At 36.2% G+C, this 22,088-nt stretch overlaps 2 protein-coding genes across 2 annotated transcripts in view; one reads left to right on the top strand and one right to left on the bottom strand.

The window, feature by feature from the left end:
• The window catches only part of NCBP1 (nuclear cap binding protein subunit 1), a 51,126-nt gene extending 46,115 nt beyond the window's left edge, over window positions 1-5,011 (top strand). Inside the window, exons 21-23 of the mRNA XM_051995662.1 lie at window positions 470-589; window positions 844-957; window positions 4,439-5,011. Coding sequence (XP_051851622.1) covers window positions 470-589; window positions 844-957; window positions 4,439-4,576 — 372 coding nt within the window. The 3' untranslated portion in view covers window positions 4,577-5,011. The remainder of the gene's footprint in view (window positions 1-469; window positions 590-843; window positions 958-4,438) is intronic.
• A 406-nt stretch (window positions 5,012-5,417) lies between these two features.
• XPA (XPA, DNA damage recognition and repair factor) lies at window positions 5,418-21,412 on the bottom strand. Its single transcript, XM_051995695.1, has 6 exons — window positions 21,040-21,412; window positions 17,386-17,496; window positions 13,098-13,203; window positions 11,040-11,205; window positions 9,221-9,338; window positions 5,418-5,925 (listed from the first exon to the last, which is right to left on the bottom strand). Exons 1-6 carry the CDS (start codon window positions 21,224-21,226, stop codon window positions 5,777-5,779), a joined length of 837 nt encoding a protein of 278 aa, XP_051851655.1. The 5' UTR covers window positions 21,227-21,412; the 3' UTR covers window positions 5,418-5,776.
• Between the last annotated feature and the right edge of the window lie 676 nt (window positions 21,413-22,088).

Here is a 22,088-nt window from a genome sequence, read left to right as displayed (position 1 = left end):
GGGTTCATTGATCTTAGTGAACCACCATCTGTGAAGAGCTAGAGGATCTTCACATGATATTTTAATATCTCCTATATATCTGGAGTCATGCCAGATATTTCTTGGGATTTTAACTAGTAGCCATTCAAGAACAGTACTCAAAGGTAAATTAGTAACTGTCTGACACCCATGTAAATATTTGCATCTCACCTCACTGGGCATTTTAGAAACCAAAGCTAAAGATAGTGTCAGCAGTGTAGTAGCATATGTGTGTTTTTAGGAGTATAACTTAAAAACTCTTCACTGTTTTCACAATCAAAAACTCGGTCATAATGTTGTGATTTTTAAAATTTGAAATCATGTTTTTTCTGTAATTCATTCAGTAACTTTTACCCCAAAGGAGTAAATTCTGATCTGTCTTAATTGATTTAAATATATTTGAATATATTTTGAACTTGTTTTTTTTCATTTGCATTTTTGTGATTTATAGCGTGATGACAGAAGCAGTGACAGAGATGATGGGGCATTAGAGGAGCAAATAGAACGTCTGCAAGAGAAAGTTGAGTCGGCTCAGAGTGAGCAAAAGAATCTTTTCCTTGTCATATTCCAGGTAATTTGATTTAAGACTTTTAGAAACATAAGAAAACATTTTTAGATTTATAATTTTAGTCATCTTTTATTTGAAAGGAAATTCATGTAATATGAAAACAATAAATGTTTTATTAAAATTGCTACCTTGCTTATTTGCTGGAGATTCAAGTCATCTGGTCTCTTTTAGGTAAATATTTCTCAAATGTTGGAATTGCTCATCAATTGATAGGACAAGAGATTGCCAATATTTTCTTTTTGTTTCTATCTTTCCAGCGCTTTATCATGATACTAACAGAACACTTAGTACGATGTGAAACTGATGGGACCAATATATTAACACCTTGGTACAAGAACTGTATAGAGAGATTGCAACAGATCTTCTTACAGGTTGGTGGGTTTATTGTTCTGAAATGTTGCTGTTTATTGGAATCTTTACAAACTGCTAACTCATTAGAGTTGATGTTTTGGGACAGAACTTGAAACAAAGTACTAAGTAGAACTAATTAATACAATGCTTGTGTTTACACCTTTACTCATTGGAGTTCACAAGTATGGGAGATTCACAAAGTAAACTATGTAACTTTGTGAATTCACACCTCCCTTGAAGCTCTTAGGGCCAGAGAGCACTATGGGAGAAAACCCATAATCTCTCTCTCTCTCGTATCCCACAATTCCTCTCTCTCATATATAAGATAGACAGAGGCTCTCAGACAGAATTTCAGCCAAATTACATAGAGAGGGGAGCGTCAAGTCAGAAGAAGCCATGAGCCGGAGTTGAGCTAGAGCCAGGAGAGAATTACTTTGGAAGGCAAGAGAGACAGATTCATTTTTGTGCTGGCTGGAGGCTGAAGAGAGCAGAAGGAAAGGACAAAGCTGCAAGAGCTCTTCGGAGGCAAGACAGATTCAACTTGGTGCTGACTCTGGAGGCTGAAGAAAGCAGAGGCAGAAGCAAAGGACAAAAATTCAAGAGCTCTTAGAACCAAGGAGAGAGAGAGGCCTTTAAGAATCTAGCTATCTGGGCCCAAGGAAAGAGACAAGACTTGGAAGGAGAAATAAACATTTGTATTTTTATCCCTGGCTGCGTTTTGGGTGATTATTTACTCTTAACTGATACTAAGGCTGCCTCCAAGAAAACCACCCCAAGAAACCTGCCTTCTCCCAGAAAGAACCATTATTACATTATTTTAAAGAAGAAAAAACATCACATTTTCTAGAAAACCTTCCCAGAAACCTGCCTTCTCCCAGAAAGAACCATTCTTATATTATTTTAAAGAAGAAAAACTCCAACAGCTGTTTCCAATTTTGTGTCCACATTTGGGATTTTTTTGGCAAAAATACTGGAGTGGTTTCATTTCCTTCTCCAGCTCATTTTAGAAAGAAGGAAACTGACATAGAGTTTATGGTTTGCCCAAGATTTCACAGATAGTAAGTATTCTGAGACTGGATTTGAGCTCAGGTCTTCCTGATTCCAGGCCCAGTTCTCCATCTATGATGCTACTTAACTGCCCTTTCTAAACTGTACTTTCCTTTTTAAAACTTGCCTCTTTTCCTTTTAGCCAAAAAGTGATGTGTACCTATGGAACTTTCAACTTGTCTCTATTCTTTCCTTCCCTATCTTTTATTAACTGCCTTGTATATTTATTGTTTATTTTGTATATATTTACACATGTTAATGTTATTTCCCAATGGAACTATAACTCTTTAAGAGAAGTGATTTGTTTCTTTTTTTTTTTTTTTGTATCCCCATGATATTAGATGCATAATAAAAATGTTGAAAAATAGGTTCCATCTGTTTTAAAAATACATTTTTAAGATTCATCTGTCTTAAAAATACATTTTTAAGATTAATGGCTATATTTTTGTAATTCATGGGACCTGGATTTATAGTAGAGATGTCAAGGAAAGTAAAATTGTGCTCATTTGAATTATCTCTCTTTAGTATTCTACCAAAAATATCCAATTGGTGTTTTTCACTAGACACCAATTTAAGGTATTTGCCTATCTTGGATAGAGAGTCAGTCTTAGAACCAAGACAGCCTGGGTTCAAGTTCTGTCTCCAATATGCTCCTTTGTGACCCTGGGCAAAACTCTAAAACTATAAATTGCAGAGAAGTTGCCAGTCTATATTGGTAGAAAGTTTCCTTATCTAGATATCAACTATAATAATGAAATCCATGTGTTCGATTTCTACCCCTTCAATCAAATGTGAGTTCATAGGTTCAGAACTGGAGAGAACTTTAGAGACGTCATCATCAATAACATTTTTCAAAAGATTCCTGTGGTGATTAAGAAGTGGAAGAAATAAGAAAGCATTTTAAGTGCTTACTATATACCATGCATTGTGCTAAATTTTGAATGTACAAAGAAGGGGAAAAAATATTCCCTACTCTCAGGGTGCTTACAGTTTAATGGTGAAGACAACATGTAAGCAGTTACAAGATAAACAAGATAAATTGGGAGAGCATTTAAGAAGATTAGGAAAGTCAGATTTTAGCTTGGATTTGAGGTATCCCTTTCTTTAATACTTGATATACTATACTTAATCACCTAAATAATAAAATGAAGACATTAGTTATTTTTAAAAGATGGTCTGAATTTCAGGAAGAAAGGATTTTTAACTATACTAAGCTAAAGGATGCCTCCAAGAAAATATCAAATTATGGGAAAGAATATTTCCATTTAAAAAGAAGGTTACTAACACAAAACTCAAACATTATTCTCCTTACCATTCTATCTAAACAGGATAGTCTATAAATGGAGGGAATACTTGTTTTTTAGATGGTTTCTGATCTCACAAATCTTTCAGATTTAATTAGTGTCCTCCACAGTTCTTTAGAGACCTAGAAGTGTACACACAGTCTGATGTCTTATGGATAGCTTCACTAAGCAATTGGATATTTGCTTGATGCTTTATTAATTACCCTGATGCTTTAGGAACCTGTGAAAACAGTAAATACAAGCATTAGCAAGGTGTGGGCCTTTGTTCCTGTCATAATCTTGCTTTGTTTTAAGGCCAGGTTCAAGTCTTAACCTATTCAGTGAAGCCTTTTTTGACTCAGTAGTGTGATGTCTCTCCCTTTGAAATCCCACAGCATTTACTTCCACTCCTTTGATTGTTCACACTTTTTCTTGAATTTCTTTAACGATTAGCTTTTTAGTTGTCTTTTCATATTTTCAGTTTTTCCTAACTAGACTGTAAATTCTGAGTTCAGGGATTGTCCCTTATATGTCTCATATCTTCAATAACAGCAATGTTAGGCACATAACAGAATTACTGTGAAGATTTATTGAATTAATGTAAAGGAAATAAAGCTGTCATAATCCCTTCCCTTTTTTCATGAGCCACTTTAAGAAGTGACTATATACTTTAGTTATCACCTAGAACGCTAGCTTTAGACAAACCGATTTCATTGGTCACAACAAAGTATTTTCAGTCATCATTTAGCCATTTTTCTTCTATTCTTTCCCTTAGCCTGTCCTTCCCCCTCTCCAGGTTTTTCTTCTTTTCCTTAGATATATTAGAAAGCCTATTTTTTAATATCCAGCATTTTAAATGTTTATTTTTTGCAAGGCAATTAGGGTTAAGTGACTTGCCCAGAGTCACACAGTTAAGAGTTAAATGCCTGAGTCCAGATTTGAACTTGGGTCCCCCTGACTCCAGGTCTGGTATTCTTTTGACTATGCTATCTAACTGTCCCTTATACACCTATTTCTACCCAACAGTAGTAAGTACACATCTTCCCCTACCCAGATTTTATAGAGGGTTTTCATCCCCAATAGTAGGCTGAGCAAATTGGTTCCTATGAAGTTGTTTTTGTGGTGGTTTCCATCTTTCCTTTAATTTCTTTTTTTTTTTTTTCTTTTATAGCATCATCAAATAATACAACAGTACATGGTGACGTTGGAAAACCTTCTCTTTACAGCTGAATTGGACCATCATATTTTAGCTGTATTCCAACAGTTCTGTGCTCTGCAGGCCTGCGGATTTTTTCCTCCTTCGAGTTGAGACTTTTAACAAAACATATATTTTTAAATATGTCATTTATTTTGGATCGTTTGAATGAATGTTGGCTTCCTGATAGCATTTTGTTTACTTCCCTTCTTTCATTTATTGGGGGGGAAAGGAAAAGGGGGAAAAATTGGTAAGCATCTCTGCTTAAACCTAAAACCCAAATGATTTCCTAAATACAATAATGTGAAGCTGACCATAGGATGTCATGTAAATGTGACAGAAATGCAACTTTTTTGTGATCAATTTGATATATTTTCTCTAGTAAGGCACAAGAAAAGTACTTTCACTTGAGGCATGTCAAACATTAGAAAAAGAGCTCATGAAGTAGAAAAGTTGGGATTTCTTTTATTTACCAAGCAGCATAGATTTTCATGGTTCCTGGATAATTTGACAAAATATGGTTAAATAAAATTGAAATATGTTTTTTAACATTAGTCTGTTGTGTGTAATTGACCCCAAAATGTCTACTTTTAAAAAATCTTGTGCAATTCCAAGGTAGTTTTCTCACCCAGAAACCTGTTGTGATCGAGTCGTCAATTATTCATAAAACACATGGTACTATACAACATTACTTAAATGCATATGTAAAATCAGACTGTCATCTAAGGAAAGTTACCACATACATAGAATGATTTACTTGTATTTCCTTTATTCATTATGGTTTAAAATAATATACATGACAAATGATCACCATGAAAAGGTGATCCAAACTATTTAAGTTTATTTTCCTGCTAGGTACAATTTTGAATGTCACAGAAGGCCACTTTCTCAGCACATTCCTTGACAGTTAAATTACAGAATTCAGAGCTAGGAAAACCACTGAAATAAGCCAATATGGTAAAATATGTGGATGTGTTTTAATTAGACACGTTTTATGACAATTCCAAAAGCACAGACAATATCAAACTTAAATTGGTTGAGAACTAAAGAGACTATTGTAGCTGTTTTTTCTTAATACCAAGGCTAAAAGTACAGCAAGAACTATTGACCTTAGGACCTTTTGGATTCACCCCACTGCATGATGAAAATAAGTTAACTTGCTTCTAACCACAAATATCTAATAAATAAATGCCCATACATATGTAAAAAGTCAGTGCTTGCTAACAGAAAACTGAAATCACTTCATATTATTTAATCATTAAAATTTTCTTTATTTAAATATACAATTTCAAAATGGTTAGGTTAAAACTCAGATTACATTTTTTCATAAGTCAATTGATGGCCACAGATTGTACAAGTCTTCTGGTACATGTCTTCTTCAATGCTTTCTTCTGCTCCATACTCGTGCTGGTGAATAGTAGTTTCTTTTTTCCATACACTGCTTCTTACAGCTCTACGTAATTCTAAAATACCAAAACATGGTAAGAATAACTGCAAATGCCAATTTATACTTAAGGTTTAAATAATCTTACTATTTAAAACAGTTAAAGTTGTATAAAGTTGACATAAATTTGAAGTAGCTTTAATGAGAATTCATGACTGCCCTTTAACCTGAAGGAATGTTAGGGTCTGAAATGTAAAAATGAGGTGAGATAGAAATGGTGGGGTGGGCATCCATTGACAAGTTCATAATTTTGTAATGTCAATACTGGCAGGAACCTTAGAAATCATCTAATCTTAGCTCATTTCATAAATGTTTTGTTAATGAGAACTTACCATGTTTAACAAGAAAGAAAAAGTGTGGGCTCCTAAATACAGGAGCAACTGTAGAGTCAGGACAACCAATTTCAAGTTTGGCCTCAGACAAGTTAGGTGACTATAGACTTAAGACACTGCCACTGCCCTTCTTTGAAGAACATTTTCATTTCTGTCATTTCATCTGATGATCCCCGCAGAAATCATCTGAGGTTAGAAAAAGGTATGTATTCCCATTTTACAGATAAGGGAGGTGAAAATGCCAACAGGTTGAAATGAATCATCAATAAAAGGGAGGCATGTTGAGTCTCTAGTGGTTTTTCCACTATTGTGTCTAGAACTTTTTTGGCAATCTCAGAGTAAGTTATCAAATTCATAAAATAAAATACGATTACAAAGGAAACCCAGTTATATTGAAATTAAAAAAAGGTTTTTTTTTTAAATTCAGACACCTCCCCCCACTAAATGCCTACACTCTATTATGTTGCCTACTACTCCTAGGCAATGCATTCTAAACTTTACCTTTTCTAATTCCTTTATCTTTCAGGTTGGATTTATCTTTGAGGTTGTTTTTAGGGATAAGGACTGTAACCTTTGATTTGATTCAAGTCAGCACCTTCCCTGAAACTTACAATTTTAAAGAGTGGCTCAGTATATATAGAGATGAGATTTGAACACAGGTTTTCCTAGCTTTGAGGCTATCTACCTATAAGGCAATCCAGAGAGGTTTCTTCCACAGAACTCTTTATTTTACAACACTGTTCTGTTCATAAATGTTTTAAAAATCCCATCGTGTGGAAAAAAAGATATCTTCAATGGAAACAAGGTCTTATCACTGTAGGTACTTGGTGTAGATCCCCAACTCTCCACACTTGATTCTAAGTAATTTTTATCCTTGACTTCCCATAAATCCTCCAGAGAAGGATAAAATATTTGTTTGCTTTACCAATTGGTTGTATGAGAATATTAAGCAGTATGGAAGATCATAGATAAATAGTTACTTGTTAGTACCACAGGATGAAAAGCAATGGCTAATTTGCTTTTCAGTAACATGGAGAAGTGAGACACTACAGAGGAGCCAAGGAAAGTTTTCCAAAGCCTTTTTGCACCTTGACCCTGTTTACAAAGTGATTAACAATAAAATCTCAAAATTCATAATATAATTAATGCTTTATTTTAAATATAGTCATTTAAAAATACATAATTCAAAATTTCATAATGTTTCCTATCAGGAACCTTAAAATATTTTCCTCATTTTTTTCCTAAGTCTTTATAACTATCAATAAAAATCTTAAACAAGGAAGTTTTTAACTCAAAGAGTTTGCTTTCATCAAGAGAAACCAAAGCACAATTATACAAACCTAGGTATTCCAAAGGGGAAAAAGGGCCACAAAACAGCGAAGACTTGATAATCTATAGAGTTTAAGCTGTCCCAGAAGAGGACTGATCCCAATGAAGGCTCAAAAGTCTCAAGTTCACAGAAGAATCATGAAAGGCTAAAAAAACTTGGTGAACCCATTCTTGGCAGTTGCTAAAGTAGTTTGCCATTTCCTGAGGCAAGCAAGGTGAAGTGACTTGCCCAGGATCACATTTTGTAAGCATTTGAGACCACATTTGAACTCAGGTTTTCCTGACTGTAGGCTCAGCACTATCACTCAGCACTACTTTGATGCCCAAAATAATGTTTGTTAACAAGTAAACATTTAAAAAGGTACTGCTCAAAAAAATATATTCAATTCAAACCAGAAACTCTGATTTGAACACAGGCTCAACCATTTACTAGCAATCATAACCACTCTGATCATAATTTTCTCAATCTGAACAGAGATGATAATTTTTTGCACTACCTTCATAGAGTTATTATGTAAAAGGGCTAATCTACTATGTTAAGTGTATTATTACCAAAATACTTCTAAGAGTATTCTTAATGTTTATTAACCATTCATTAAACTACTATGTAAAACATTGTTTATGTTAATTATAAAACTATTTTTGAATGTTTTTTTTTTTTAATTTAAAAAGCACAGAGAAGAAAAGAGGACTTCTAAGGGAAGCCTGACCAAACTAACAAAGTAGCAGCATCCAACATGCTAGTAGCTTATTACAGTAGCAGTACCTTAGAGAAAACCAGCTTATGCTTCCTCTTCAACAATATGCATTTCACCACCTTTATTACTTCAGCTCTGAAATTAATAGATCGGTAGCAAAGCAATTTGATTTCTTATTGCTTATATTCAGGGTCTGCAGCAGGGCCCAACATGAAGAGTACAGAGAGGAGGAAGAAAGCAAGATCACCTAGCTAGTATCTAAAATGAGATTCAAATTTGGGTCTCCCAAGTCCAAGGCCAAAGCCATTTATGAAAAAACATTGTTTCCCTTCTTCATTAAAATCTCATTAAAATGTGTAACAGCTATCTTTTATTTAATACTCATGAAATAATTCTGAATATCCAGATGTTAAAGGGAATATCCAGAGGAGGGGGGAAAAAAGCATCAACTTAAACTTACTTGGACTGAAAGAATATGCACCAGAATCAGATGATATGGGTTTGATTCTATACCAGCAGCTCCCAATGTAACTATGGAAAAGTCAACTTCTCTGGGCCTAGATGGTCCTTAAGGTCCCTTCCTGTTGTAGATTTATGAACGTGGTCCATCCAGCTCAACTTAGACTAAATGGTTACTGAGGTTCTTTTCAGCTCTAAAATCTATGCCTATTTCAGTTATTTTAAAGAGTAATTATCTTTGCTTTCCAGGAACACAATCTAAATCTAATATCCAACAAAAAAGCATGATCTGCTTTTAAATGGTATCCAAAAGCAAAGCAAAACAGCACTATGAACCCATTACCCCACAGTAAGTGCTACTTTAAACAATTTCTCTGTTATTGACAAAGTCATTTCCAATAGTCCCCCTCCCAAAAAAAAAAAAAAAAGCAGTTAGAAGTTTGGCAAAACCTTTGAAAAAGGAGCCTTTCGTGAGCTGAAAACCCTAGCATCTCACCTTTTACTTTTTTATCAAATTTTTTCTGTTTCATTTTCTCCCGGTTTTCCTGTCGAACTTCCTTTGCTTCTTCCAGGGCTTCTTCGCTACCCCAAACTTCAAGAGCCCTCTTTATAACCTGCAGGTCAAAGAATCAAGAAACTTTTTGCATAACTATTACAAAGTGAATCAAACTTTACAGGTTCCAAAGAGATGAATGTGATGTTCTAAGTCTTTTGCAATAAGAAAATTGAGCTTTTATTGAAATTGAGCTAAATGAAAATTATCCAAAGTCTTTCAATAACATAAGCAATGTTAACCTTAAAAATGGCTTTAAAATAATACGATGCAAAAGAAAAGTGCCCTGCATTTGGAAATGGGTTCTAATTTTAGTTTTGTTGTATTATAGCTGTGTAATTTCTGGTAGACCATTTAGCTTTTCTAACTCTGTAAAATAAGGGAATTAAATCTTGGTTTCAGGACAGACTTCCCTCTTTTGTTGAGGGCAGGAAGCTACCGAAGCAGAATGTTATACACATTATCAATCATATAACTTTTTTTTTGTTTAAAGGGAGAAGACAGAGGGCAATATTTTGGGAAATGACTAGAATTAAAAATATAGCTATCATTTCTACATCGTGGGGGGTAGGGTTGCAGTATTCCTGCAATCTGGAAAACCTGCATAAAATTTTTGGGCCCTTCCTAAGAGCCTGAATCATAATGATATTAAAAGATAAAATATGTTGATAATATGCAATACTATACACACATTTTATACATTTTTAAAGTTTCTACATTTTTTCTGTGATATCTACTAGTCTTTTCTTGTTTTGTCTACAGCTTTTGCAAAACTCCACCAAAATTCCCATATATGAAACTCAAAACCTCAATGAGTAGTAATGTAAAAGGAATTACTGTACAAGGCTTTAATGAAATTATAGCAGGAAATTAATAAAATAGGGTGATTGGGCTAGATGATCTTTAATGTCTCTTCCAGTTCTAATATATGCTCCTATGAAGAAAGGAAGGGATAAGGGGAAATCATGCCATATCAACCACACATAGTCCATCCTGTGCCTACCCTTACTATAAGGGAAAAAAGTTTTTGGAACCATTAAGGAAACTTTGGATTCTTGGTACAGAATAAATAAAAAGCTGATCCATGACAGAGCACACTTGTTGAACATCATATTCTATATGGAGGAATCTTACTCTATCATCTTCTTCCATATATCTTAGCTAATCTGATTTGTCAACTAATAATGGCTTACAAAACTGCCCTAGTTTAAAACTCTGAAAGTTTTTCAGCCCCTCTGAAACCAAGGGACTATCTTTAAAGCAGAGATTTTAAACACCAGTAGTTACTCTTTGGATCTTTGTATAAAAGTGATTAGAGCAGGAGTTTTCAAACTTTTTAAATAGGGGGCCAGTTCGCTGTCCCTCAGACTGTTGGAGGGCCAGCCTATAGTAAAAACAAAAACTTTGTTTTGTGGGCCTTTAAATAAAGAAACTTCATAGCCCTGGGTGAAGGGGATAATCGTCCTCAGCTGTTGCATCTAGCCGTGAGGATCCCTGGATTAGAGACTACCCATAACTGGGACCAAATATTTGATATGTTTATGCTCTTGATGGTAGAAACCATTTGAATAAGTAGCTAGGTTCTCTGGCTATTTCTCACTCTAACACTAAAGAAAGACTTTATATAAGACTTTATGCAATATTAATAATCCTTTCAGATGACATGATTTTCTTCTTAAAAAGCTTTTGTGGACAGCTGGATCAGTTTAATCCAAAAGTGAACCAACAGAGTATTAATCATATGAAAGTGATCTTTCCATACCTGCAGTTTTAAGTAAAGTTTCATATCACCCCACTGTGAATGATGAGGATTCTTTTTTACAATAAATTTAAGCACTGGTTCTCTTTTTTCTAAATCACAATCTTTCAAGAGGTACTGTTGTTTTGCTTCTGTTTTAGTTATAAGCTTGTGTTTACCATCAGCATCTCTGAAAAAGATTCAAAAAAAGTCTGCTAAGTCAAACAGGGTCTTAGTCTCACTATTCAAATAGCTACAGCAACAGTCAGCACCCTCTAGCAAAGAACAACAAAGATGAGGTAATTCTAAAATGCCATTTACATTATCAGTTCAATTTAAAATAATGAAATTTCAGAAGCAAAAAATATTTTGTAATTTATATATCTTTAAGACAATCACACTGCAATGACAAAAGAAGTGAGTCATTCAGCTTCTCAAAGCTAGGAGTTGCAATAAGGACCTTCTGACTGACAAGATTCTCATGTCAACAATGTTTAGGACCACATGCCTCTAAAATTAAAAGTAAAAAATCACTAACCACAAAGAATCAGTTAAATACAAAAGGCCAAAACTTCCACAATATAGAATTTAGAACAGGAAGGGTACTTATTAGTTCTATCATCCTGCCTCACAAATGTTCCTATCAAAATGTGATTGTTCTGGAGATAGTTTATGTGGCTGTATGGCACTAAAAGGAGAAGGACATCAGCACTTGCTAGACTCAATTTCAGGTTTAAATAATAATAGTAGCTAGTACTTATACTGAGCTTGAAGTCTGCAAAGTTCTTTGTATATATCATAGTATCTGATCTTCACTACAACCGTAGAAGGTAGGTGCCTTGACAGTATACTTTCCAGGGTTGGCCACATAGGTAAAGAGGTTTATCCATTACTAGCTCAATGTTTGGCAGGTTATACAGGAAAGCGTGGAAGAGAACAAGTACTAAAATACTACCAACCTGTAGGTCCACAAAGCTCCTGGACAAAGGTCCAATGAGCTCTGACCTCATTGTATGCCTGTGAAACCTGGGCATTCCACCAATACCATGCCGGAAAACTGAACCACTAATATTTGAATTGTTTTAGGAAGATTCTGAAGATCATCTGCCAAGATAAGGGACTGGATACTGAAATCCTGTGTCAAACTGAACTGCCAAGTATTCAAACTAATTACAGAGAGCACAAGACCAATAGACTGGTCATACTGTTCAAATGTCAAACTTACATTTGCCTAAATACATGTAAATAAGACTATTTTCTGTAGAGCTCACAGAAGGCAAGTGCTTACACAGAGGTCAGAAGAAGCAATACAATGACATTTTCAAGGTCTCTGAAGAACACTGGTATCAATTGTAAGATATGGAAAACACTGGCACCACTCAGGATGGCGTAACCACATCAAAGAAAAGTACTGTGCTCTGTGTGCTGCAGCAGCTCAAAAGAAACATGAGATGCACAAATTTAGAGACATCTCTTTCCCACTGAACTGATACTGTGATGTCATTTTGGTTCTCTTCAATTACAAAAGACAACAATGAATGAAATGCTATCACCCTCACTTTACAGATGAAAAGTAAGGCAAGTAAGAGGGTAACCTCGGTTAATCTATAAGACTTGGACAGAGTCACAGAGCTAGGTAAGCCTCTGAGATAAGATTCAAACTAAGGTAAGCCTGACACCAAGAACACTCTACCCACTGCACCATCTTGTGACACTGTATAAAAAATGTAAAAAAAGAAAAGAAAGAAAAGAAAAGAGCACACCTCCCCTTAAGTGACTTTAAGTAGCCTTGAGGACCAAACAAAAAAACAACAAAAATTTGTCAGATATTTAGGATATGCTCAGAAATGAAGGTGATGTAAAATCCAAAAGAGAGTAATAAAAATTTAAAATCAGTATTACAAGAAACATACTTTTAAAATATTTTCTAAAGAACAAAAGTTTAACTATCATTGACATTTCTCATCTGGATTAAAAAACCTTCAGTTATGTTGAATGAAAAACTTTTTAAAATTTCTTTCTTTAAATATTTTTAAAAATAAGAACAAATGCCTAATACAGGAAATGAAACATGGATAATACCTGCAATTATCACAAGTTGCCAAATCAAAGTGGTTGATGAGGTAAGAATCCATAAACTCTTTCCCACATTCTTCACAAATTGCATAATCACATTCTAGAACAGGCCCTAAGGAAAAGAGGAATAAATCTTTTAGTTAGACTTGCTTTGGATGATCTATGCATTTCCCAATATTCTCACAGCTTTTTACCATTTGTTTAGCCAGAAGATCTTGATAGTATTCTATTTCAGTAAAGTCCCAGAGAATACATATTTCACTTATCTGAATTAAACAGTATAAGAAATTTAGTACACATAAAAAAAAAATGTACTTGTTTCTGCAAGAATATTACCCTATATCAAAAACAGATCTCAGTTCTTTCCGAGTTGCAAAAAAACAACAAAACAAATTTAGATAGTCAGTTTTCCCTATTTAGTTTGTCTGGTCCTCAAATAAGTAGTCAAAACCTTGTCAATTCTAAAGCATATTAGAGTTTGTAGTTTACTAGCTAGTCTTTAAGAGCCCAGGACCCAAATTGCTAGCACCACTCTATCGAGCCTCCTATTCTTCTTAATTCACTATTCTCAATCTTCATAATCTAAGAAATGTGGGGAAATGAATTCTATCTTCTCAGAAAAACATTGGGGACCCTCACTGAAATAAAAAATTGCTAAAAAGGAGAGGTAATAAGGCATGGTGGATACACTGCTGGTCTTAGAATCAGTGATAACATCTAAGAATTCACTTTAGACATTTTCTAGTTGTGATCAAAAACAAGTCGTCTTGCTTGGTTTCCCAACCAACAGAAAAGGAGGGAAGAAGGAGTGTTTGATGTTGGAGAGGGGCCAGAACTCTTATGCTTCTTCAAGCCCTAAAATTATGTTCTTAGGAAGATTCTGGAGCAAAGTATAGGCATGATTAAAACAAGTTTCATGAGGATAGACCAGAAGAAGCCTGGAGACAGAAGCCCAAATAGAAAGAATTTGAAGCAATCCAGCCTAAGAATGAGAAGGATCTTTAAAAAAAAAAAAAAAAAAAAAAAAAAGGAAATGAAAGGGGCTGGCAAAAGATGAAAATCTATCCACTTAGACAACTTCAGCTATTTTCTAAAGGATACAGTAAATTTGATTTTCTGATCAAAGAAGAAAATGGTTTAAAAGGAGTCAGAACTTAGACAAACAGAATCATTTGAATTTTTCTCAGTTTTGTTAAGTTAAAAAAAAAACTCAAAGGATTTTTCTACTCTTTCCAAATTGTAGAAAATATCAAAACCTTCCAACATCTTCCCCCATCCCCAAATATGTATGGGATCCATTGTTGTTTCATATGCAGTCATGAACTGCAAAGGGGAGATACTGTTAAAAGTTGACAGAACCCATTATACCCTTATGATAAAACAAAACTGAAAGGGTATTTGGAAATCATCTAATCTAACATCCTTTCCAAAGAAGGAAAGCCATCCAGAAACCAGGTGACTACTGCTTAACCCTAAAACACTGGCCACCTGGGCTCTAGCAATACCACTGAATGGTGTAGCACTCCTGCCAGCATGAAAAAACTATTCTGGGATGTAACATATCTCACATATACCCTCTTTCACAAACACTTACTTCAAGGGAGATGACAAACTCTATCCTCTGCAAAACTGGAAAGTAGCAGGCAGCAGGGCTGGACAAGATCCATAACTTTTGGCTCAAATGCTTTAGTGCTGCATGAATTAATAGCAGGACACTTTAGCAGCTTCCTCTCCGATGTAAGCCTGATCCCATCTTTCTTAATAGAAGGTATCACATATCTATTGCCAAAGGATGAGAACACTAGTGATCTCTCCAAATCTAGTTCAAGGATTGTTTATTTATGTAGTTTATACAAAGTATTCACATCTTGCAGCGCAAACACACTCACACACATAAATTATAACATAATAAAACAATGTATTAGTTAAAAAGCAAAAGAGGTATGCTCAAAAATTCCTGGGATATAAAAAGCTACTTTATTATCAATTCAGTGGTTAACTGAAAAAGCTGCCTGAAAACATTATCTTTTTTGATTATTGCAAGGTCTTTAAATCCCACATTCATATCTTTTTCATATAGTACATATATAGACAATAGATTCAACTATAATGAAAAGGCTTAGCATGTATTTGATGTCTATTTAAACTACGTCTCTAACATAAAATCAAATATTACATAAATATGGCATTTTAGAAGGACAACTTAAGCAAATTATAATTCTGCTTAGCATGGTTTCCATGTTAAAAGAATCAAACCAAAATATTTTATTAACCTCCCAGTGTGTATGATAACAACAAATTATATGATTCTACCAAAAAACAGATTAAACAACTCCTTCAACTTGTAGAATCTTTTACCAATGATACAATACACCAAGTAAAAAAATAGAGCTTGAATTAGAGGTTACAAATAGAACCAATGGATGAAGGAAATACTTCAAGGAAATCACACTGAACATAAGGATACCAAGGAGGAGACTGTAGCTGTATATGTAAAATATTTATAGGATCTGAAATCAAAGCTGAATGAGAAAAACAATTAAATCAATTTACAGCTATGCCAATACCATTTTTGGTGTACATTTTTGAAACTGTAAAATAGTAAAAGTTCTGGAAAATAACTCTCACTCTCTCATATAATATTAACAAAACATCAGATCTATTACCTAAAGAGAGCTATAGCAAGATTAACACTTAAATACCAGAAAAAAAAAAAAAAAGGAGGGGTACTGATCACATTGCTAGACAAATGACAAACTGATTTAAAAGCATACAGAAATATTTCTGGAATGAGAAGATAGCTATCACATCATTGAGCAATAGTGAAGAAAAAAACTGATACCAGGTACCCACCATTACATTAGTCAGATGAAATCTATGAGTGACTAATGTTTAAGAGTGTAATCAAAAGACCCTCTATAAGCAATGGTCACATGACCATAGGCAACAATAGATTGACAACACAGTGCCTAATTCATGCATGGATGTCATAGGACAATTTTTTGATGGAAATGAAGATAATTATTGCTACCAAGAACTAAAGAAGGAATGAGGGACTTGGATCAATGAAGACTGTGTAAGGAAAAGTTGGAAAGAATATAACACTTTACGGCAGGTTGCTGAAATATAGACCTATCAAATATTTAGCAAGATATAATTTGGTAGCTAGAATTATTTATCAGCTGTTCACTATCTTTCATGAATTGACAAATAAAATCCCCAAACTAGAAATACAGATCTTAAAAGAGCTTGAAAAAAATCAAGCAATAAACCATTAGCACTCACTGAATTTCCACCCACAACTGTCTGGATATAAAACTGATTTATAACAACTTAAAACAGTTTTAATTGTTGCCATTCCAAATTTTCAATCTCCAAGACTTGTAGAATGAAAAAAGCTTTCAAAGTAGGGAAATTGGATCAAAAAGATCAAAAATATGAAGGAACAGGATAAGGCATTGTATTTTTCTGTTTGTTACGGCATTTGTACCAAAAATGCTTTAATGAGGAGAGAAGAAAAGGAAGAGGAGGATTACAAAGAAGAAGAGGAGATTAGAAGGGAAGTTACTAGGAATATGAATGGATTTACTAATAACAAGTCATACCAGGCTAACTTCCTTTGCTTGATTGTCAATGAAATAATTAGTGAAATGCTGTGTATTTTTTTTAGCAAGGAATTTACGGAGAATTGTACTAGATTACCTCTAAGGTTCCTTCTAACTCTATAAGTCTATGATCCTAGGATACCTATCAGGTATCCAGCAGCCTTTTGGCTCAGTTTCTTCATTTGTAATATGAATTAGATCAAATGATTTTTCAATTTCTTCCAGGTCTAAAATTCTATAAGAAGAGATATGGATCAGCATACACTGCCTACTAGAAACCTCAAAATAGTTCTATGGCCCTAGATACACTGAATACTCCAGCAGCAAAAGACTATGTTGTATTTTTCATCAGGGTCAAAGAATTCATCACCAAGTAGCCAGCCAGTTGGTGATGAGCTATTCTATACTTCATTAATCTGGTCCTTGAAAAGCACTCTGCTACCAAGAAGTTTTTGAAATATTCCCAGCAATAAAACCATCCCAGGCTTATCCTTTAAGCCCTTGAGGACTAGGATCATTTGTACTGGTGTGCACATTGTATATGTGATACAGATGAATTGAGAGCCAAAGTCACTTTAGCTAATAATATTATTTTACATATTTATAATCCCCTATAACAATAACAGTTCTATATATGAATTATCTCCAAATAACTAAGATACCCATTTTATTAAAAACTCAAATTTTACCTGGTTTATGTACAACTTTGTCAATTTTGTGCTCCTCCTCTTCTTCCTCTTCTAAAAAGAAACCTCCTCCTGTATCAATTATCTTTGGTGCTGATTTCACATTAGTAATGCCTGAAAAATGTAAATAAGATGTTAATGGATAAATTGCTAAGAAAATTCACATACTGATATAATAAACTGAAGACTCTTCCTTTTAAAGCTTCTTCCAACAGCTGGATTCTATACTATTACACCAGGTACTGCCTAGTACCCAGCTACATGACTTGCAGCAAATTGCTGGGTCTTGATTTCTTCACCTATAAAATAATGGGATTAGGAAAAGATGAAAGTCTCTTGGTCAGCAGGGAGAGCAACTTAAAGAAATTAATTCAGGTTATGTTGGAATACACGGGAGTCACCTGACAGTGGCTGCTGGAGTTCCAACACAGAATGGATCTCCTCTTGTGAAAGGATGATACAAGGAGACAGAGGCAGTTGCTATTCTCTGACCTTTCCTCTTCCCTCTGCCTCCAATTTATCTCATTCCCAGTCCGCAACACCTGTGTTAGGAAAGACTGCCTTGCAACTCCTTCAGATGTTATGATCCACAGCTGTGGAAGTTCTTGGAGAGTTGACCTGTCCCTTAACAATTCCTCGTTTTTTGTTTTTTTGCTGTTCTTTTCCCCCCCACAGCATGATCTGCACACTGAGGAACGCAAGCAATATCACTTCTGGATGATTGTAGCAGGTGTTGATCTTGTGAAATATCATGGAGGCAAACTTTCCAATGAGAAGAGGATCGTAGTCAGAACAGGCCCTTTGATGTGGTGGCCCATTTAATTACCCTGACTAAAAAAGTCTTGCCAGGACTCCTCTTCCTTAACTCTGGAAGGATCCTTCTCATGAACAGCTCTGGTTCTTCCTGTAATTCTTACCCCACGTTCAGGTGTCATATGTTGGAATACCTGGGAGAGCTGCTGGAATACACAGGAGCCATCTGCCAGTGGCTGCTGGAGATGCAACCCAGAATGGATCTCCTCTTGTGAGAGGATGATACAAGGAGACTGAGAGGCAGTTGCTGTTCTCTGACCTCTCCAAGTGAGAGGCTATTGCATTGTCTGACCTCTCCTTTCTTCCCTTTGCCTCCAATTTATCTCATTCCTAGTCCACAACACCTGTGTCAGCAAAGGCTGTCTTGCACTCCTTCAGATGTTATGATTCATAGCTGTGGAGGGTCTCTGAAAATTGACCTCTCCCTTAAGATTATTCACTGACAGGTCAAATACTGAAGTTTAAATACTTTGGTCAAATAACAAGATGACAGGACTCACTGGAAAAGACCCTGATATTGGGAAAGATTAAAGTTAAAAGGAAAAGGGGATTGCAGAAGTTGAAATGGATTGACAGTATTATGGAAACAACAAATATGAACTCTGACAGATAGCGGAGGACAGAAGGACCTAATATGCTATGGTCCATGGAGTCATGAAGAGTTGAACATGAATGGATAACTGAACAACAGGAATAAATGGCCTCATTCAACACATACCAATTTGATTTGTTGTTCAGTCACATCTTGGGAGAGATAATAGGCACCATGCATGAGTGGGGCTGTCAGTTGTCCTAGTTATGAATATATTTCAACATCTTTTCCCATTTGATTATTAGTTATCTAGCTTCAGAAGATCTGGGCTTGAATTCTTAATCTACCACTTATTACTTGTGTGATCTTGGACAAGTCAATTACCTTCTCTGAAGCTCAGTTTCCTCATATGTAAAATCAGGGTTGGATTAGAGGAGCTTCAAATTTCCTTCCATTTCAAAATCCCCATGCTTACACTGTGTCTATACCACGTCATAGACATAAGAATCACAAAAAGCACATGTTGGTCCAAATTACCTCCCACCCACTGAAAATGTGTTCCAGTGGAACGGAGAATACTGTATAAATATCAGATTAGTCCCACTGTTCATTAACTATATGGCTCTCAGACAATGCATTTAATTTTTTGAAACCCACTTTTATAATTTCTAAAATGTAGGAATTATCTGCCCCGCCAACCTCACAGAATTGTTATGAAGTTTAAATAGGAAAATGAACTTGAAAATACATAGACTATTTAAAATGGAAGAAACTCTGAAGCCTAATCTCTTCATTTGAAAGATGAAAAAATGGGCCAAGAGGTCACTCAGCAAGCTGAATACAGAGCCAGATGACGCTCTAAGAACCACTTAGATGACTTCCAAGATCCTTTTCCTTCCTAAATCCTACAATTTTTGTGATTTGTCTCCAAATATCTGTGATTCCATTAATATAAGTACTTTCACCACTGGCAAAGTTTACCACTCTTCTACACTCAATAATCTGAGTTACTTTGATCAAAATTCGTTATCATACTCTGTCCAATCTGATGATGAAGCCCTTTTAATTTCTTTAGACCTATTCAGAAATCATTGACATTCAATGAGTCTATACTCAAAAACATTTCCAATGAGAAAGAAAAATGACTAGCAGTCTTTAAGAACAAAAATCTTCTATGCCAGGGTAGGGTTTGAGAGTAGAACTTTAATGGATTAAAATAACCAGCTTCCACTAAAGAGCTGAATCCTTTATGAGGTAACATATAGTCAATGTCAAAAGTGATATTAAAAACTGCCTGAGTAGATTTTACAGAAAGGAAAATCCTTCTGAGACTTGAGAGAAAGCTTTGTAAAATACCTCTAGGTTCACATTTTCAAACAATGTACTAATTTTTCTTTAAGTGGGTCATTTATAAACATTAAAGAAGCAGAATGTCTTGGGAAAGTCTGCATTTCAAGAAAAGTATTCTTTTAATAAAGGTTCATGAATCTTTGTCTAAACAAATTCTAATTTTTGCCTTAGGGGAAAAAATGATACTACCATGTGATAACCACTATTACTGAGTCACCTTACATTATAGTAACAAAATTCTTTATTCACATCAACTCTGAGAAAAGTTGTCAGTGTAAAAGTAAAATTGTATTATTACTTTCCTAATCAGCTTAAGAGAATAAAGACTAGATTTGTGATTTTATCATTAAGGGGAACACTTGATGAGGAGACTCTACTCTCCTCAAGTCAGCAAGTCCTTTGCAACTTATGATCTAAGTGACAGGACTTTCGTGGGTCACAGGAAAAGTACGAGTCAGAATGAGAACTTGAACCCAAGTCTTCCTGGCTTTGAGGCCAGTTAACGATCCATTACCCCAAACATTTGCTTGGCAAAGTGTCTGGCACATAGTAGGCGCTTAATAAAAATTGAGTGCAGGAAACCTAAGATTTAAGAATTGGGTATTTTAGGGCCCAATAAATTTCCAAAGTGATTCTATCTCATCTCACAAAATAGGAAACTGAGGCTCCGGGGTCAGTGCTTTACCCAAAGTAACCAACCCCAAGTCCTCTACCTAAATCCAGTGCTTCTCCTCCTTTCCCAGCCACAGCTACGGTCAGGATTCGAAGTCAATTTGCCTCGGATGGTTCGGAAAAGGACAAGAGGAAGATGAAAGACAAGATGATGAAAAAAGGAAGGAGGACTTTATGCGGGGAAGAGCAGCAGACCACAGCACAGACCGGGATCAAAGCTCTCCGTCTGGGAATTGGACTGGGAGAAGAGGCGTGGGAAAGAAGGAGGTGCCACCCGGCTGCGCGCGCACCTGCACCTCCAGCACTCCCCGACGCTGCCCCTAACGCGGGGTACGGCCTCGCCGCCAGCCGGGCCTGGCGTAGCATCAGGGCTCGTTGCCGATTTCGCTCGATCTTCGCCCGCACTGCCGCGGGGAGCTCAACGGGCTCTCCGGATTGGCCCGGTCCCACCTCCGCTTCCATGGCCGCCTCAGACATGCACTCGGTTCCACGGCCCGGAACCCGCCCACTCCAGCTCTCCCGGGCCCCAGTTTGGGAAACGAATGTTGGTCTTTCAAAGCCGGTTTCCAACACGCCTCTCCAAAGCTTTGCCGAGAAGTGACTCGAGCGAGCGGGAGGAAGGGAGACCCGGAGCGCCTGCGTTCCCCGAGGGTGGGGCGGGGAATACAGTGACTCCAGTGCGCTTGCGTTCCACGTCTTGTGTGACGGAGTACAGAGAGCATAATGCGCTTGCGCGCCGGTTATCTGGCTGGGGAGAATCACCAGCAACCCCACGCAGTGATGGTCTTTTTAATGGGGGGAAGGGAGGAGGGGAGAGAAGGACGGGAAAGGAGGGTGTGGGGACGGGGAAGTACAACGAGCCCAATGCGCTTGCACTCAGGTCCTAGGTAACGGAGGAAGTACCACGAGCCTCTTAGGTTTGCGATCTTGTACGGGGAGGGGAGGGAAGGGAGAATGTAAAGCGGTTTGCGTTTATGTCACGAAGCGGAGACTACAAAGGCGCAAATACAGCGGGCCTAGAGAGCTAGCGCTCCTGCAGTGTGGGCTGGGGAATCCTAAGTGCTCGGAGTCGGGGGGCAGTCCTTGCACTTAGTACTCATTTCTTGTGGGGGGAGGAGGAAAGGAGGACATCGATTCAACGCTGCTGCTCTTAAGGTCGGAGGGCGGGAAGCAGGGCACAACTATGTGAGCCCCTAGTACATGGATTCATGTTCTCTGCCCTCTTAACGAGTTGGGCTGGAAGAAAATGCAAAAAGGCGAGAATTAAAATAACAAAAGCAAAATTTTCGTTTTCACAACATTTCTCTCCATCTCCCTTATCCAGCAAGCCATAAATGAA

This window comes from Antechinus flavipes, chromosome 1 (genome assembly GCF_016432865.1).
Source record: "Antechinus flavipes isolate AdamAnt ecotype Samford, QLD, Australia chromosome 1, AdamAnt_v2, whole genome shotgun sequence".
Lineage (NCBI taxonomy): Eukaryota > Metazoa > Chordata > Mammalia > Dasyuromorphia > Dasyuridae > Antechinus > Antechinus flavipes.
This window is presented reverse-complemented; position numbering and strand designations above follow the sequence as displayed.